Consider the following 19,483-nt stretch of genomic DNA (forward strand, 5'->3'; position numbering starts at 1 on the left):
TATATATAGATCTTTATCTCTGTTTATTCACGTGGACTAATATGATAGCCATGCCACTTCATGCAATGAATTGGTTAAGTGAATTTGGAGAGAATAAAAGACATGTAATTGGGGAAAAGTAAATAGCACAAGATCTGACCTACAATTAACTTTACCATATCATCATTCTTGATTCATGTTATTTCCACACTTGGAAAACAACTTGTGTTAACAGTAGCTGCACAGAGGAGATATTTTAGTCTCTAGTGAAATCTTGCTTTTCAAATTCTGTTGTCACAAGACAGAAATGTGCAGGGCCCCTGGGTGCTTTTATTTGCAGCTGTTACAGTCGAGAATGAAGTGATACCTGTCTGTACATGTGTCCCATTAGGAACACAAAAAGGTGTTTTGATTTCCAATGTGCTGGGAAGGCTGACATGATGGGGGCAGGGGAGTAGGTGTGTACTCAGAAGCATAGCCAGGTTGTGATGCCAAGGGGAGCGGAGAGCAGATAGCGTAGATGTATGCATGCACTACATAGGCGTGACAGACTGCTGAAAAATAGGCGCTGGCGCAAGTCCATTTGGGGGAGCTCCCCTAATGCCCCACCTTGCTACGCCTCTGAGTGTACTAGAAAGGCTGACAGGGGCAGGGGGAAGTAGCACTGAAAGAAGCTTCAAGCTCTCAGAGGGATGTTTCCAGACTCAGTTAAGGTATCCTCTGAGCCCTTTTCTTCCTATGCCTCTCTTTGACCAGGTTGCCTTTCTGCTCGCTTAAAAGGGGATCTCATTGAAAGGATTCGCCTGGTTTTTAAATAAATTCTATGAGAAATCTGTGCCAAAAAAATAAATGCCTAGGTATATTTTATACAGTACGCCTAAATGTAGGTGTACTTAGTAAGCATAAATTTCCACTTGGTTTATAAAATACACCAAGCGCCTGTCTGCATGACTAAATTCAGTTGCGGGCAGTTACAGCAAGTAAAATTATGCACGGGCCATGTGTATTATTCTATAACCACTAGCATAGATTTTAGAAATGCTCACAACCCACCCATTCCACATCCATGGCCACGTCTCCTTTTCAACTATGCAATTTAGAATTTACGCGCATCGTGTTCTAGAATATGCTTAATACAGTTGTGCATATAAATTTTAATGCCAATTAGTGTCAGTAATTGATTGTTAAGTGGCAATTATTGGCACTGATTGGCTTCTTAACTAATTAAGTTGCACACACATATCCAGAATACAGCTGGATTAGCACATGCAATTTAAGTCTTGCCATATAGAATTCAAGGGGCCCACATTTTTGGCACCTTTATGTCTGAATAGTCACAGATGAAAAGATTGAGTACAATGTCGGGGCTTTAAAACCAGGTTAGAAGGTTAGTTTGTTCTGCAGCTAGTATTTGTTGTTGTTTTTTTTACTGCATTTAGGACCCATAATTATTTTTCTAGCTTCTATAAAGATCATGAGTTAAAAAAAAAAAGGTGAGGATGATGTACTCTAGAACAACGAGCAAAGTGCTGGACTGTTAAGAATTGATGTAAACATAGGTCTGAGCATAGGAAAATAGTATTAGCAATCAGAGTTGCATGTGCATACATCTGCCCATGTGTTGAATGCTATTCTGCTCATAAATATCTAATACTAGTAAAAAAGGCCTGTTTCCGAAACCAATGAAACGGGCGCTAGCATGTGGTTTTGTGTGTGTGTGTGTGTGTATGTGTCACAGAGTTATTGTGTGTGTGTGAGTGGTGAGGGTGCAGTGTGTGTGCAGGTTGTTGATGTGTGTCTTTTTTTGTTTTGTTTTTTTTGCTTGGGGGTTGTGGGATGTGCTGTGCTGTGCTGTGCTGTGCTGGCAAAGTGGGTTGGATTGGTGTGTGGCTTTGAGGGTGTGTTTCTGTTGTATTGTGTGTGTGTGGTTTTGTCTGTCATGGAGGTTTGTGGAGGGGGGTTTCTGTTGGTGAAATGTAAATGTGGTTGTAGGGGGGTCAGCCTTTGCTGAGTGGTGGTTTTTTTTTTTGTGTGTTGTGCTGAGGCAGCAGTGTTGTTTTAGATGGGCGGAAGGTAGAGGAGCACGTTCTTTGTCTGTTGGTATTTTTTGGCCATTTCAGGGCTGCTGTAGGGGAATGCTGGAAGAGAAATGTGCTGTTGGAAGCAGCGCCATCTTTTTCCATTGGGCTGGGGTTCTGGGCATCCTGGAGGTGGGTGACGGCTTGCCTGAGGACGGGGATGGTTGTTTTAAGTTGGCGGCAGGGAGAAGAGCACGGTCTCGGGCCGTCTGGGGGTGATCTGGTATGTTTGGACCATTTCAGGCCGGCTGCAGGGGAATGCTGGAACATTTATGCGCTGCAGGAATCAGCGCCGTCTTTTTCTGTGTGCTCGGGGAATCCCCGAGGTGGGAGACAGCTTGCCTGAGGCTGGGGATGGTTGGGCACGTCCTTGGCCGCTTCGGCAAAAGGGGAAGAGGAAGGGGGTGGGGAGTTACCTGCAGCTGCCTGAGAAACCATGTATTCTTTGTTTGTTTTGTATTATTAGTTTGCATTTCTGTTGAAGAAAGAGTGGATGCCTTTCGAATGATGGAGGTGGTGCGTCGGTGTGCGGTTGTTTCGTTAGTTTGGCAGCCAGTCTCCAGCGATTCCTAGGCAGGGAAGGAGTACTCCTCCCCCTTCCTTGGTCGCTGTTTGCTGCTGGCTGGGTCACGGGTAATCCTTCCAGCTGGGCCGCAGCTTGTCCTGTTCGCCCACGTCCCAGATGGTGACGGGCACGTTGTTTTCCGGCTCCTCCGACTCCATGTCAAGCGATCCCAAATATAGTCTTTGCTATAGGCCCTCTGGCACTCTTCAGTACTGGCATTAGGCATTTAAACATTTCTCCCCCCCCCCCCCCCCCCCCATGGTCTATTTTTGCACATACCCACAGCAGGAATATTCTTCTCTCGTTCCAGCGGTGGTTCTGTGCTCTCCGTGCTGCACAGATAATGAGCCATTCTGCTGGGGAATGCTCCTCCCTTATTGTCACGTAGTTTCCTCTGATTGGTCCGTCTTACGTTGCCTAGTGTTGCCTGGGAACGGTGTTGTGATGGTCCTTTGTGTTTCAGAATGTTGAGGGTGTTTTTTCTGATTGGTCCGTCATGCGAGGGTGGGGCAGAGAGACATGGTCAGTGTTGTGGCTTCACCACCATGAATCCATGAACCCTTCAGTGAGTGGCTGAGTGACTTCAGAACGTTGTCTTCAGAACGTTGAGGGTGAGTTTTATTATAGTAGATAATAATTTGCTCCTCCAACATTCCAATGTGTCTCACTGGGATCATAACCACCTGCTGACATCACTCCTCCAACGTTCTCCTCCAACGTTCCAATGTGTGTCACTGGGATTGTAACCACCTGCTGACGTCACTCCTCCAACGTTCTCCGTTCCCCCTCCCTCCCAGTTCCATGGGACCCTGGAACTGGGAGGGAGGGAGGGGGACATTGGAACTCGGAGGGAGGGAGGGAGGGAGGGGGTCCTGGAACTCGGAGGGAGGTGGAGGAGGCAGGGGAGAGATGCTGCACATGGATGGATGGAGGGGGCAGGGCACAGAGGACGTTGCCTGCATATGGATGAATGCAGGGGAGAAAGCATAATGCAGGGGAGGGAGGGGACCCTGAAACTCAGAGGGAGGCAGGGAGGGGACGACCATGGAACTCAGAGGCAGGGAGGGGACAACCATGGAACTCAGAGGCAGGGAGGGGGGGACAACCCTGGAACTCAGAGGGCGGGAAGGAGGGGGACCCTGGAACTTGGAGGGGGGGGCCCTGGCACACACTCTCATGCTCACACACACTCTCAGACACTCACAGACACACTCGCACCCAGTCTCACTCTCTCTCTGTCACACACACACACTCGCACATTCACTCTCTCTCTCTCTCTCACACAGTCACTCTCACACACACTCTCTCAAACATACACAATCCGAGGAAAACCTTGCTAGCGCCCGTTTCATTTGTGTCAGAAACGGGCCTTTTTTTACTAGTTGGTATCATAAAAACGTTAGGCACAGAATAGCACATGCACGTGTGTGTGTGTATGCAACTGGGTGCAGACTTTTGTTGTTTTTACAACATTTTTATTTAAAAATGTCCAATATATTTATTTGTTTATGGCATTTCTACCACGTCAGGGGCATGGCCATGGGTGGCCCACTCAGTGGCGTACCAAGGGGGGGGCGGTGTGCCCCAGGTGCACACCGCTGGGGGGGTTCCGCACGTCTGTTGGCTCTTCGTTTTCATGCTCCCTTTGCCCCGGAACAGGTTACTTCCTGTTCCGGGGCAGAGGGAGCATGAAAACGAAGAGCAGGCAGGTGCGCGGCACCCCCTCCCCCAGCGTCGTGCACCCGGGGGGGGGGGTGTTCTTTCGCCGGGGGGGGGGCGTTGCGCTGTTCCGGGGGGGGGGGCGGGGCGCATCGGCGATCCGCCCCGGGTGTCAGCCCCCCTAGGAACGCCACTGTGCCCACTCAAGCCCAAGGCCCACCCAGGAATGGTGCACCCCGACCACCAATGATCCCTTCCCTCCACTCCCATCCCGTCCCATGGATCCGGCACTTATCTTTTTTTCCTCCCTGCTTCTGCCGCATTGCTTCCAACTCACAGCATTGGCACAATCCGGCATCGATTCACAAACACAAAGGTGAAATTAGATCTTACCTGCTAATTTTCTTTCCTCTAGACCCTCCAGACCGGTCAAGACGCATGGGTTATGTCCTCCTACCAGCAGAGGGAGACTGAGAAACACTGAGCTTTTGAATACTGTATATATAACCTGTGCAGTACATCCACTAGCCAGTATAACCCTGACAAAGCAGAGAAAACCAAAACACCAACTAGAACTAACAACCCCGTACGCGGTCACTGTCAACTGGACACTTTCTTCATATCTTTCATTGTGCCCTTTGAATTGTGTGTGCTTCCACAGGTGGACTAACAAACACGGTCACACCTGACCAGACTTATACAAACAAAGTCTGAAACCATAGAAACCACACTCAACAGCTGCCAAGATAGAACAACAGACAAACCGACCTCCTGGCCTACAGTACAGACAGGGCGGGCCTTGACCGGTCTGGAGGGTCTAGAGGAAAGAAAATTAGCAGGTAAGATCTAATTTCACCTTCCTCCACGACCCTCCAGACCGGTCAAGACGCATGGGACGTACCCAAGCAGTAAGATCCTAAGGGCGGGATCCGCGTAGGCCAGAGGTCAACACTGCAGCTCCAAAACCTGCCTCATCCTTGGCATGCACATCAATCCTGTAATGTTTAACAAAGGAATGCAATGACGACCAAACCGCCGCTCGACAAATATCTAACGGAGGAATCATACTACTCTCCGCCCAGGAGGTTGCCATTCCCCTGGTAGAATGAGCCGAAAATTCCTTAGGGACCACGCGGCCCTTCAGCAAATACGCCGAAGCAATGGACTCCTTCAACCATCTAGCTATCGTAGCTTTGGAAGCTGCCGCGCCCTTTCTTGCACCACCATGGAGAACGAACAAACGATCAGAAAGCCTATAGTGTTGAGTTCTGGAGACGTAACAGCGCAAGACTCTACGCACATCCAACTTGGCCAGTCGACGCTGCTCCGCATCCCCCGCCAAGTCACCCAACACTGGCAAAGAAATCACTTGATTCACATGAAACTCTGAAACCACCTTGGGCACAAAGGACGGCACCGGGCGCAACGAAACCTTCTCCTTCGAAAAAACCAAAAAGGGCTCTCTACACGACAAAGCCTGAAGTTCTGACACTCGACGAGCTGAAGTAATAGCCACCAAGAACACCGTCTTTAGGGACAGATCCTTATCTGAAACAGAAACCAAGGGCTCAAACGGTGGCCTCACCAAAGCCTCCAAAACGAGATTCAAATCCCACGGAGGCACCATCCGCCGCCGGGGCGGGCGCAGTAACTTAACACCCTTCAAAAATCGAACCACATCAGGACTAGAAGCTAACGACTTTCCCTGGAGCTTCCCACGGAAACACGACAAAGCCGCTACCTGCACCTTCAAAGAAGACAAGGCCAAACCCCTGTCCATACCATCCTGTAAAAACTCCAAGACATCTGTCACCGACGCCCGAAAGGGAAGAACCTGCCTACCTGTACACCAATGCTCAAAGACTCTCCAGACCCGGATATACGCCAGTGAAGTGGACTGCCTACGCGAACTCAACATTGTATCAATCACTCTGTACGAAAAACCTTTCTTCCTTAACCTGTGCCTCTCAAGAGCCAGGCCGTAAGCGAGAACCGATCCGGATCTGGCATAACTATCGGTCCCTGACACAACACCCCTGAATCTGACAACGGCAGAGGATCCGCTATCGCCAACCGCACCAGATCTCCGTACCACGGCCGACGTGGCCAATTCGGGGCTAACAAGATCACATGTCCGGGGTGCCGAGCGATGCGCTGAATCACCCGACCGACCAACGGCCACGGGGGAAACACATACAGTAACTGCTGCGGCCACGGCATTAGAAGCGCATCTATGCCTTCCGCTCGAGGATCCCTCCGACGACTGAAAAACCTCTGAACCTGAGTATTGCGGGCCGTTGCCATCAGATCCATCACGGGAAGTCCCCAGACCGCTACAATGCGACTGAACACCGACCGATGAAGCGACCACTCTCCGGGGTCTAGAGCATGCCTGCTTAGGTAATCTGCCTCCACGTTGTCTACTCCAGCCACATGCGCCGCGGAGAGCGCCAGCAGATGGACCTCCGCCCATTGACACAACAGCGCCGCCTCCTCCGCGACCGCCTGACTCTTTGTGCCCCCCTGACGGTTGACATAAGCCACGGCGGTGGCGTTGTCGCAAAACACCCTGACTGCTTTCTGCATCAGCACACTCTGAAACGCCTGAAGCGCTAGTCGAATGGCCCGGGTTTCCAGACGATTGATGGACCACTGAGCTTCTACCTGAGACCAGCGTCCTTGAGCTACCTGACCGAGACAATGAGCTCCCCAGCCCTGAAGACTGGCGTCTGTGACAAGAACCAACCACTGCGGAGCCTCCAACGGCATTCCCTTTTCCAGATTGCCTGGATCTAGCCACCACTTGAGACTGAGGCGTGGGGCTACCGGCAGCTGAAGGCGGACATCCAACTCCTGCGACAGGGGCGCCCATCGACGAAGAAGAGCTGACTGCAACTGCCGCATATGCGCCCGAGCCCACGGAACTACCTCTATGGTGGCCGCCATCAACCCCAGGACTTGCAGATACTCCCGGGCCGTCGGAGCCGCCTCCGACAGAAATAGACGAATCTGACCCTGCAACTTGCGAATCCGGGGGCCTGGCAGGAAGACCCGACCGTTCCTGGTATCGAATAGAACCCCCAGGTACTCCAGCGATTGCGACGGCACCAGGTGACTCTTGCCAAAGTTCACTACCCAGCCCAGAGACTGAAGAAACTGCACCACTCGAGCCGTAGACACCTCGCTCTCCGACTGGGACTTGGCCCGAATCAACCAATCGTCCAGGTACGGGTGCACCAGAATCCCCTGCTTCCGCAAGGCTGCCGCCACTACCACCATGATCTTGGAAAAGGTTCGAGGAGCCGTTGCTAACCCGAAAGGCAGAGCACAAAACTGAAAATGCTTTCCCAACACCGCAAAGCGCAGAAATCGCTGATGAGCGGCCCGAATGGGGATGTGTAGATAAGCCTCCGTCAGATCCAAGGACGTGAGAAACTCCCCCTCCTGCACCGCGACAATGACCGACCTCAATGTCTCCATGCGAAAAGAGGGGACTCTGAGAGCCGCATTGACTGCCTTCAGATCTAAGATAGGCCGAAAGGCGTCCTCCTTCTTTGGGACTACAAAATAAATTGAATAGCAGCCCAAGCGGCGTTGAGCGGCGGGAACAGGTACCACCGCCCCCAGACTGATCAGACGAGCCAGAGTGTCTCGCACTGCTGCCCGCTTGAGCCTTGAATGACAAGGGGACTCCAGAAACCTTTCGGGAGGCGAGCCGTCGAACTCCAGAGCGTACCCGTCTCGCACCACTTCGAGGACCCACTGATCCGATGTGATTTGGGCCCAGTCCTGGTAAAACAGACTCAGCCGAGCCCCTACCCGAACCAGAGCCTGGGCCCGCACACCTTCATTGCGAATTACGCCCCGAAACCTGTCCTCCCGCGGAAAAATCGCGCCCTCCGCGCCGATTCCCCCGAAAGGACTGAGTTCGCTGGAAGAACCGACCTCTAAAGGGCCCACTAGTCCTCCCGGGCCTATACCGGCGAGCCTCCTTAAACCTGCCTCGGGAGGAAGTACCCCTGGACGCCCCTTTTGGACGAAAATCCGGAAGCCGAGGGGCCTTGGCATCGCTGAGTCCACGCACCAACTTATCCAAATCCTCCCCAAAAAGCATGGACCCCTTAAAAGGAAGCGAACAAAGCTTAGCTTTGGAGGCCGCGTCAGCGACCCAACCTCGCAACCACAGTGCCCTACGTGCCCCCACCAGCATAGCCATATTCTTGGCCGAAGCACGGAGCAAATCATAAAGCGCATCAGACAAAAAGGACGATCCCATTTCCAATTTGGCTAATTCCTGTACCCCGGAGGTCCCAACCTCCACCGAATCATCCAGCAGTTTCTCGGCCCATCGGAAACACGCCCGCGCAACTAGCCCCCCACAAATCGAGGCTTGCAGGGCCAGGGCCGACAGATCAAAACTCCGCTTGAGGAAGGACTCAAGCCTCCTATCCTGGGGATCCCGGAGAGCAGTCCCCCCGTCCACCGGAATAGCCGTGGCTTTTGTAACTGCTGTCACCACTGCATCCACTGTGGGAGCCTTAAAGGCATCTCTATCTTCCTGTGGGAGCGGGTACAGTCTCGACATAGTTTTAGACACTTTACAGGGAGAATCCGGCGAATGCCACTCTTGAAACACCATATCCCGGATGTCCTTATTCATGGGAAAGGACCTAGCCTGCCGCTGAATCCCCTTAACCAAGGGATCCACCTGTTTAGCCTCCCCCAAAACCGCCTCTGGCTGATCAAACTTGAGGGTGGAAGAAATCTGCTCAATGAGCTCCGCAAGCTCCTCCCTGTGAAAAATCCGCACTACAGAGGGATCCTCCCCCGGGACCACCAATTCCGGATCCTGAGGCCCCTCAAGCCCCTCAGGGTCCCCAATATCACTGAAAACACCTTCGGATCCTACAGGGGAGAACCCCTCCTCGTCATCCCACTCAAACCGAGGCCTCTTCGCCAGCGCCGCACTAGCCCCCTCCCCTAAAGATGGGGGACCAGCCTTCCAGGCTTGAAAAAGGGTCCAAACAAAATCCGGAGGAAAACCAACGCCTCCTGTACCCTCAGGCACCCCCTTCGGCGCCGACCCGGGAGCAGCAGGGCCAAAAACAGCTGATTCCGCGGGACGCGCGGAATCCAAAATGGCGGCCGTTCCCGCCAAAACTAAATTTGTTGAAACCGTCCCTGCCGGTGCTCCTGCTGTCCCCGATGCCCCCGAACTAGCTGGGGCCTCCGCCACCAACACCGGGGGTGCCGCCATCGGCGAGGCCTGCTTTGGTTCGCCGCACAAACGGCACTGGCCTCCCGGCGCTTCTATGCCTCGGCGCGAGCACGCGCGACAGCGGAGAAGTTTGCCTGCCATGCCCTCGAAGCACACCACCCGCTGTGCTGAGCGGCGCACACGCTGTCTCTCACAGCTTCCCCCCAACAAAGAATCGCTCTGCTCTCTTTCGCTAGCGATAGGAAACAAACCTGCCGTCCGTTCCTATCTACATAAAGCCTCAGACGGCTCTTAAAGAGATATCACCCAATTTCTTTTTCTTTCTTTCTTTCTGTCTGGCAGCTGAAAAGTGGGGGGCTCTCAAGGCTACAATCATAGAAAGCAGCCGAGGCACAATGCTGCCAGCATCTCCAAGGAGAGCAGCACAGGGGGAGGGACCTGAACACAGGTGTAACACCCCAGGGGGAAAAACTGGGCCCCACCGGACCCAGGGCCCCGAAGCACTTTTTTTTTTTTTTTTTTTTTTTTTACCACGTACAGGGAGTAGTCCAAACTAATAACTTAGGCAATAAGAGAGGAAACTCCTCAACTGAATAATCAAACTACCTCACCAGACTATTGAAGACTGCACAGGCTGTCCATCTACCTCTGCTGAGACTGAGAAAATACTGGCTAGTGGATGTACTGCACAGGTTATATATACAGTATTCAAAAGCTCAGTGTTTCTCAGTCTCCCTCTGCTGGTAGGAGGACATAACCCATGCGTCTTGACCGGTCTGGAGGGTCGTGGAGGAAGGCTGGCTCCGGCTTTCTCTCTGCCGCATCACACCCTCTCTGATGCAACTTCCTATTTAGGAGGGGATGCGGCAGAGGGAACTCCGGAGCTGCTGCAAGCCTGTGTTTGTGTGAATCACTGCTGGGTAGCGCCAATGCTGTAAGTTGCAAACTTTGCAGCAGAAGCAGGGAGGAAAAAGGTACAGAGGTGCCGAACCAGGGGCTGGAGGCGGGGATGGGAGAAAAGTGCTGCACTGGTTGGGGGGGGGGGGGGTCACTGAAGGGAAGGGAGAAAAGTGCTGGACCCCTGGGGTGGGGGTGCTGGAGGAAAGAGAGGGGCTGGCTAGCTATCTGGAAAAGAGGTGCTGGACCTGTTGGGGGGGGGGGGGGCTGGCTGGCTGAAGGGAAGAGAGAGAGGTGGTGGACCCATGGGAAGGGGACTGGATGAAAGGGGTGCAGGATCCATATAAGGGGGCTGGCTAGCTAGCTAGCTGGAAAGCAAAGGTGCTGGAGGTGGACAGAAGGGAGAAAGGTGCTGGACCTGTGGACAGCGGTCTGGCTAGCTGGAAAGCAGAGGTGCTGAACCTATCTTGTCGAGCAGGCTCATTAGTATTGTGTGATCTGGTAGGTCAAAGGCACTTGACATATTGAATTGTAGTAGTAGTAGTAGTATTGACTGGCCTTGGTTTATTATTCTTCTGAATTTTGTGATCAGGGTGGTTATGACTGTTTCGATGCTATGGCATGGTGTGAAGCCTGACTGAGAGCTGTGAAGGACTGAGTAGTGCATTAGGTATTCCATTAATTGGTGTGCTACTAGTCCCTCCATTGTTTTTGTCAGCAGTGGTAGTGAGTTAATTGATCTTTCTGGTGGTGTCTTTAGGGATTGGAGTGAGTATGATATTGCCCTTGTCAGAAGGGAATCTAGCCCTATGTGTTCAGTTAAGCATTTGATGAATCAATCTGGTAGGTTTTCCATCATGTAGTTTGGGCAACTGTCTAGTAGGCAATTGGTGTGTGCATATTTTGTCAGTAGTGCTTTAACTAAGCTGCTTATTGGTATCTTAAAGGAGGACCAGATTCTGTCTCAGGGGCGTAGCCAGACCTCGACAGGAGGGGGGCCAGAGGTGGGGGGGCACTGTTTAGCCGCCCCCCCCGCCGCTGACCCCCCCCCCCCGCCCGCCCACCACTTTGGACCCCCCTGCCGATGACCCTCTTGAACCCCCCCTCCCGCCACCAACCCTCCCCCGCCGTCGCCGCCCGCCCCGCCACCGCATCAGGTACCTTGTTTGCTGGCAGGGGTCCTTAAACACCACCAGCCGAAGAGTCAACGAAGTTCGTTGTGTGACGATCAGCTGTTTCTGACGCCTTACATCCTGCATGGGGCTACATGCACGGTGCAGACGTAAGGCGTCAGAAACAGCTGATCATCATACAACGAACTTCGTTGAACGAAGGTGCCGGAGTCCACTCCGGCGCTGAAGAAGACTCTTCGGCTGGCGGGGTTTGGGGACCCCCGCCAGCAAACAAGGTTCCTGATGCGACGGCGGGGGAGGGTTGGTGGCGGGAGGGGGTTCAAGAGGGTCATCGGCAGGGGGCCAGGGCTGAATCTACGGGACCCAGGCACCCCCAGGCCCCACGTAGCTACAGCACTGTTCTGTCTGCCTTGTTGTGGTCTTCGTTGATTTCACATTCATGTAGAAAATCTGAGTGTTGTTTGATCTTATTTTTATTATTTTTTCTTTTAAATATTGTGCAAGCTTGTCTGCTGTTGGTGGGTTTTCATTTGACATTAGCAGAGCTTGTGTGTTCAGTACATTTTTCATTAGTTCACATATATATATTTTTTTGTGTGTTTATCTCTTCTGGGTGGATGTAAGTGCTATAGTATTCAGCTTTGTCTCTTTTAATGGTGTGTTTGTACTTCCTTAGGGCTTTCCTCTATGTGGTTTTGTTCATGTCTGTTTTGTTTTTGGACCATTTTCTTCATCTCTAATAGTCTTTGTTGAACCAGGGAAGCGGTTGTTGTTTCCTCTTAGTTTTAATTTTGATTGGAGCTGTTTCATTTAGTGTGTATGCCCTTAGTTCGTCCCAGTTTCTTATGAAGTGAATGTTACTGGGTATTATGCTTGTTTGGTCATTAATCGATGTTGACCAGAAACTGTGGTCATCCACTTTTCTTCTGGTTAGGGCAGTGTGTAGTGTCCTCAGTTCTCTGTTTTTGCCATTCTCTTTTTCCATTGAAGTGCGAAGGTGAGTCTGACCATGGCACCTCTGCCCAGTTATGATTCTCTATTATATGGTTGTTATTGTCTAAGAGTCTGTCAGCTAGTATGTCTAATTGGTGATATTTTACAAGAGATGTTAAGCATCTGATTCTCATAACAGAAAGAGAAAGAAATGCTAAATGTGAGAATAACAGTCTGAAAACACCATGGACCCTGATGCAGGAGGCGAAACTCGGGCCGAAGTTGGGCCGTGGACGGGGTTAAGAAGACTGAATAAGTATAAAACGGCAAAAAAGATAAGTGATCCTTATAACAACATTACAAGAATTTGAATGTGATAAGGGTCTTTAGCCATAAATAAAGGAGGTGTTTGAGCCAGCGATGATTGGATGGTGCTCCCTTAATTTGGAATCAACAAAGGAGTACTTATCTGTGTTTGAGGCTTTTCCTCCAAATTACTTGAGAATATTTGGTTAGAACACACTGATAATTTAAAAATAGAGATCGACATACGTGACTGGTTGTTGTCTCAAGTCATAACATGATGTTTGACTAGGTGAAAAACATCTGTGCACGAAAACAGGGAGTCCCTATAACCAGTCCCTCCAAATGAAATTTTTTTATTTATTTTTGTTACATTTGTACCCTGTGCTTTCCCACTCATGGCAGGCTCAATGTGGCAATGGAGGGTTAAGTGACTTGCCTGTGCCTGAAGTGGGAATTGAACTCAGTTCCTCAGCACTAAAGTCCACCACCCTAACCACTAGGCCACTCCTCCACTATTTAGAACTAATTGCCACTCTAACCTATTAAACCAATACGTCCTCTGTGTATATCTGTAAGCTGCACAAGCTTGCGTGTTTGCAAATATAAAAGAAATCAAATAAAAATGCTACCAACATAAGAACGACAACGTGGATAGCGCGGCTCATAGATTTGCTTGCTTTGTTGTGGGTGAACGGGGATGACTGCTACGGGCGAGGGAAAGGGGGATTACCCTAATTGGCTTCATTGTTTTACGTCATGCCGCACCTGTTCTCAATCTAACTTTCTTGACTCTGCCGTTTTGTTATGATCAATGAAGTTGGATATCTCTGGTTATGCTTAACCGCAGGCTCTCTCCTAATCAGACCAAGCTGCTCGGACACGACCCTATCCCCGCTCGCCTCCGGGAACCGGAGCACGGCACACAGCAGCATCTCTTGCCTTGTTCCGCCCTCCTACTGAAGTTCCTACATGCTCTCGCCCAGGGAGGTTTAATAGGATTCTTTCTTGCCCATTCACAATTGTGTCCCGGCGTGCACTGCACAAGTCAAGATGGCGGCGTTGTGTTTGCTGGTGAGGCTGGGGCGGCTTCTGGGTTGTCGGTACTGCTCACGTATTATAAATAGTATTATTAAATACACGGGGGGTGGGGGGTAGCTGACTGGTCACCACTGGACTTTAAATGTTGTTGGGTTTTTTTTTTATTGCTGCGAAACTGCAGTGTAGACTATGGTTTCCGAACAGAGCGTGGGGCAGTTCCAGAGCTGCCAAGTTATCTAGTCCCAGGACAGAATATAGTCACTTATTGGATTTATGTCAGCTTTATTTGCCGCATTATGGGAATTGTAATATTGATTTACATAGGTAGAATCTTGGACTACAAATACTAGGGTGCTCTGGGATGTAGGTTCAATACCAGGACTGATCACAAAGTCTCTACCTGGAATTGGATAAGTTGACAGCTCTGCAGTTATTTATCCTGGGGATGGAATTAGTCTAAATAAATATGACGTTGCCCAGTTAGTTTGACCGCTCATTCTGCCTCGCCTCACCCTATGCTTGGAACAACCTTCCTGAACCCTTACGCCAAGCCCCCTCCCTGCCCATCTTCAAGTCTTTGCTTAAAGCCCACCTCTTCAATGCTGCGTTCGGCACCTAACCCTTACCGTTCAGTGAATCCAGACTGCCCCAATTTGACTGCCCCTATCGGACCGACCGTTCACTTGTCTATTAGATTGTAAGCTCTTTGAGCAGGGACTGTCTCTCTTTGTTAAATTGTACAGCGCTGCGTAACCCTAGTAGCGCTCTAGAAATGTTAAGTAGTAGTAGTAGTAGTAGTAGTTTGTTGTTGAATGGATAGTGTTATTAACACTCTGGCTTTTTCTGTGCAGCATCTGGTAAGACTACTTTGAGTACTGTGTGCAGTTCTTGTTGTTCCATCTTAGAAGGATATAGCAGAACTAGAAAAAGTTCAGAGAAGAGTCACAAAAGTGATGAGATGGATCTCCTTTCTTATGGAGAAAAGGTTCCTCAGCTTGTAGAAAAGATGACCAAGGAGGGATGTAATAGAAGTTTATGAAATCATGATTGGGTGGGATGGTTAAGTAAGAAATAGTTGATCTTTCAACTAGTACTAGAACTAGTGGACATCCCATTAAATTAATAGGTAGCACACACAAAACAAAATGGAGAAATAGTTTTTATTTTGACATGCAGTCATGCTGTGGGATTTTTTTTGCCAGAGGATGTGGTCAAGGCAGCTTGCATAACTTAGTTAAAAAGGGTTATGATTAGTTCTAGAAGAAAAGTCTATACACTTTTTGGGAACGTCCATGCTTATCACTAATAGTGAGTAACAAGTAATAGATGACAATTTGTGATTTGCTAGAAACTTCTGGATATGGATTGATCACTGTTAGAGACTGGATGCTGTGTTTAAAGGACCATTAATCTGACCCAGCATTGTTTGGCCCTTGGGGGATTTATGCTTTTTTTTTGATTTGGAGTTTTTTTTTTTTGCTTTTTACTTGATCCTTATAGGAAGCAAAAGCCCTGCTAAATCCAGCTAGATTTGTGCAATCTCTTCTTATGGTCCCAGTAAGAACGAAGAAACGATATTTTATTCCTCCATCAGTTAAAGTGAAATTCCAAAGCATTTCAGAAATGGAAGCAAAAGCTCGAGCCGCAGGAGTGGTCGTGCCACAGGAAATCTTAGAACGACCCGTCAATGTGTCCTGTACAGGTAGGGACACAATTATCTTGTGCTTGGCCCCTGCAAGCAATGGCTTACATTCTCATAACTGAGGGAAGTCTTTATCCCTGGATGCGTTTGCAATAGTCTGTGGTGAATGCATCTCAAAAATTACAATCAAACCATTGTGGCATGATACTTTTGGGTGTCATATTCACTAGAAGCCAGTCACTGAAAACAGTAGACGCATGTTATACTATAGTATAAAGTTGTACTGGAGCAGTAACCTGAGCAGTAAATACTGATTGCTCCCAGCTTTCTCCTTTTTTCATGCAGCTGGAATTTTTGATGCCTATATCCCTCCTGAAGGTGATGCACGCTTGACTTCTCTGTCCAAGGATGGTCTGAAACAAAGGACTGAGCACTTCAAGCAGAATGTGGCATCACAGTTAGCGTAAGTATCTAATACTTTCTTTTAATAGCAGCTTTCTTTAAGGGAAAGCCGGGTTTCACATCTTTGGCTTATCATACATTCTATGGACACCTGGTCACAGTAGTTGTAGGTTAACAAAGGGTCATGGCATGGTCTGGATCACCAGGTCAGATTGCTCTCTCACTCAAACAGCAAAAAAATAAAGACCAGACCAAAAAGAAAAAAATCTGAGACTGTCTATTCCAGGTTCTCCGTGTCTCCATCTGTGCAGGGCAAAAATGATAAAGTCTGGAAAAAAATAGATTTCCAGATCCAGGCAGATGAACATAAGACTGTGGAACTTTATTATATAGTATTATATATAAAGTGTCTTGAGGAGAAGCTATGAAAGTCTCTGTGCCTTCTCTTCCCGTACCCCTCTGAAACAAGTAACTTTTGTTCAGCCAGCTGCTGGGCTCCATTCAGCAAACAAACACACGGTCTCTCCAAAAACTTTGTCTCAAGGTACAAACGAAAAGCTCAGAAGAGTAGGTGCTCTAGTAACAGTCCCAAATCACAACCACAAGTGGTCGTGGCAGGCATAGTAGTTGTTCAGCACAAGTTTATAGTTCAAACACTATGGGACCAATTCTGAAAGCCTGGGCACTAAAGCCCACAAAGCAAACCCCATACCACAACAACAGCATAGAAGAATAGCTTACCAGTGCTCAAAGCAAATGATGGTAACATTTTATGTGTGGATAATTTGTGCTATTAAACTTGAAAGCAAGGGTAGGAAAGTGTTTTAATTGGAAGCCAGAAAGTAATATGTGCTTGCTGGACTCTACAATGTCATGGTTTTAGTTATGCTGCTAAGGGTAAAACAGGAGTAAATTAAGATGCTTCTAGAAACTGCGTGGCAACAGAACAGTGGAGCCCCACACAAGGCAATCAGCAGTTTTCCTGCTATCAGCTGCGAGAACAGGAGTATAGAAGCAGAATCCATGTACAGACCACCTGTTCTTCATATCGCAGGCAGGAATGCCATCCTCCTTTTAACTCCTGCTGCACTTGAGGACCCCAATGTTGCCTCCAGCCCATCCAGGAATGTCCTAGCCGTCTCCGGAGTTTAAAAAAGGTGGGTTTGTCCCTGGTGAGAAACCTGAAGATGGACCGGATATAGCAGGGCAAATTGAATGTGCAACTCAAATAGTTTAGAACAAATAGGTTCAAAGGAGCACTGTTTGGCCGCAACTCCTTCAGATTTTTAAAATTTTTATATGTCAGTAGTGATTTGGCCCCCTCTCCCCCATAGGGCATGCAGAATAGCAGCATTATGCGCATAGCTGATACCTTCAAAATACCACTTGAGGTCTCTCATTAGAAAGCTTCTGTGAGCCCAGCCGGTGAGCAATACATAGGGGCCCCAGATGATCAGAGAGGCTGAGCTCCCTCGGAAACCAGGCCTCCAGAAAGCCCAGGAGTGTGGACTCTAAAACTGACTCTGGGAGCCCAACTAGTTGGAGATTGCTCCATCTTGAGCGATTTTCCAGATCTTTTAATCTGTCCTGGTAAGTCGCCAAGGCCTTTTGAAGCTGTGTGTGAGGCTTCGAGCACCCTGTTTCACCAGTAAGCTGCTGTTGGTGCGGAAACTCCCAGGTCAGCTCCGTCAGCATCCCCTGAACCTTACTTAATTTCTTCTCCAGCAGCTGAAATCATGGTTCTAATATAGCCTCTATAAGGGCTGCCACCTCCAGCACCTATGTAGAACTCATGGAGAGGTCTGCTGGACTGGAAGGGGCCGCCATTTTGTCCTCAGATGGCCAGACCTGATGCCTGCCTGTGCAGTTATGATTTAATACCATCAGCCCAGAGAAATTCTATGCCAGGTGGGAACAGCCTCACCAAAGGTGTAGCCAGGGACAGCAGGTGGTGAGAGGGTTAAAAATCATGCTAATGCAAGGTTTTGAAAGAGGGCAGCAGGTGAGCCTTCTACCAGCGTCCTTTATCCTTCATGGCGTTGCATGATCCATGCCTTTTAATTCTAACAGCTTAGATTTTCAAAACCTTGTCATGCCAGTGGACCTCTGAATAGTTTATCCTCTGAATATATAGGTGGCTAGTGTACTAGGACGAGTGGCTGTGGTTAACAGCTGGTCATTCAGAAATCGGAGGCTCTCTTCCATGAGTGCTCTTTACCATGGGTGTTAAATGACTATACATACCTGAAGTGTTAATTTTTGGTTTCTCTTGTATGATTCTCTAATGGGCTCCAATTGATCTCTGGATTTCTCTTAATCTTTTTTCAACTAGGGACCACTGTGCTTATCCTCGGTGTTCCTGAATTCTGTTACTGGATTTGCCGTCACCATTACCCCGCGACCTGATAGCATTCTCTCATTTGTTTATTTTACAGAATCCGGAAGGTTAAAGATTATGATGGTGACTTCAGTGTGAAAACTTTCCCAGAAAAAGCCCAAGAAATATTTATTGAAGCTCATAATTACCTGACAAAGTAAGTGCAGCCAGTCCCTACAACGCCAGTGCGCTGAAATTTGCTTTAATGTCCGTATAGTGGCGGAGGCTGAGGAGAATAATGGTGGGGATGATGGGGTGTCTCATTAATAACACTGTATGAGTTTTCACTGAGTCTTGTAAACTGAGTTTATTTATGTGTCATCTAATGTGATATAAGACCAATTCTTGACCAGCAAATAAGATTCACAAGTGAAGCAACTGAAACATATGGGTGGTCTTTGTTTTCTCACTCTTTTCTTTTTGTTCATGCCTTTGCTTGGTTTCCAAGCTACGGATAATCAAGTGATAAAGCTGCTGCCTTTTGAAAATAGTGTGATATTAATTTTGACAGAAAATAACTCTACATAAGGATCAAATCTGTATAGCAACTGTTAAGTTAAAACTGCTTATTTGATAATTGACATTTAGGAGATAATTCTATAACTGTGCATCTGGTAGGAGCCTATTCTGTATAAAGGAATGTAGGTGCCTATTTTCATTTATAGAATACTAGTGTAACAGCAGAAATACATGCCTAGAATTTAGGCATGGGCTCTTAATGCTTGCCATAAAGCTGGCATAAATGTGTGCACCTAAGTTCTAGTGATACCCACATAACATAAATGTTCTGTAAGTTTTATGCATGTATCTGTACACTTTGCCCAGACACTTCCCCTGTGTATGCCCACCTGCAAACTAGTATGTAAGATATGCACATAGTTTAAAAAGAATACTTAGGTGGAATATTGTCATATATTCACACATGTGCTGGTATTGTAAACGTGTGTAACTGGTGCATAAATGGTAGTAACCAGCAATAAATATGAACTAGACTTTATATTACAAAATTATTCATAAGAATACTTTATTGAAAAGCTTTTCTTTAGGTGTTGCACAGAATAATAACCACAGCAGATAGAAAAATCCTGTCCCAAATATTGGTAAATATATAAGCTGAGTCTGGAAAATCCTAAAGGTTGATGAAAAGCCACTCAAATGATCAATGTCACTTCATCTGTCAATATCAAAAACAATTCCAAATTTGATGAACCAGGCAGATGACAACTAAGCCCACTTATACAGTTACAATTGCTCAA

At 48.4% G+C, this 19,483-nt stretch overlaps 1 protein-coding gene across 3 annotated transcripts in view; it reads left to right on the forward strand.

Annotated features, from left to right (window-relative positions):
* The first annotated feature begins 625 nt into the window (after window positions 1-625).
* The window catches only part of MRPL45 (mitochondrial ribosomal protein L45), a 41,171-nt gene continuing 22,313 nt past the window's right edge, over window positions 626-19,483 (forward strand). Inside the window, exons 1-4 of one of the 3 annotated variants that reach the window (XM_030221008.1) lie at window positions 626-692; window positions 15,307-15,508; window positions 15,794-15,911; window positions 18,286-18,384. In XM_030221008.1, the coding sequence (XP_030076868.1) occupies window positions 672-692; window positions 15,307-15,508; window positions 15,794-15,911; window positions 18,286-18,384 (440 nt within the window). In that variant the 5' untranslated portion in view covers window positions 626-671. Of the gene's footprint in view, window positions 693-13,566; window positions 13,840-15,306; window positions 15,509-15,772; window positions 15,912-18,285; window positions 18,385-19,483 lie in introns of those variants that run through there. The other 2 variants (XM_030221007.1, XM_030221006.1) reach the window with 2 other exon arrangements.

Source organism: Microcaecilia unicolor, chromosome 12 (assembly GCF_901765095.1).
Source record: "Microcaecilia unicolor chromosome 12, aMicUni1.1, whole genome shotgun sequence".
Classification (NCBI taxonomy): domain Eukaryota; kingdom Metazoa; phylum Chordata; class Amphibia; order Gymnophiona; family Siphonopidae; genus Microcaecilia; species Microcaecilia unicolor.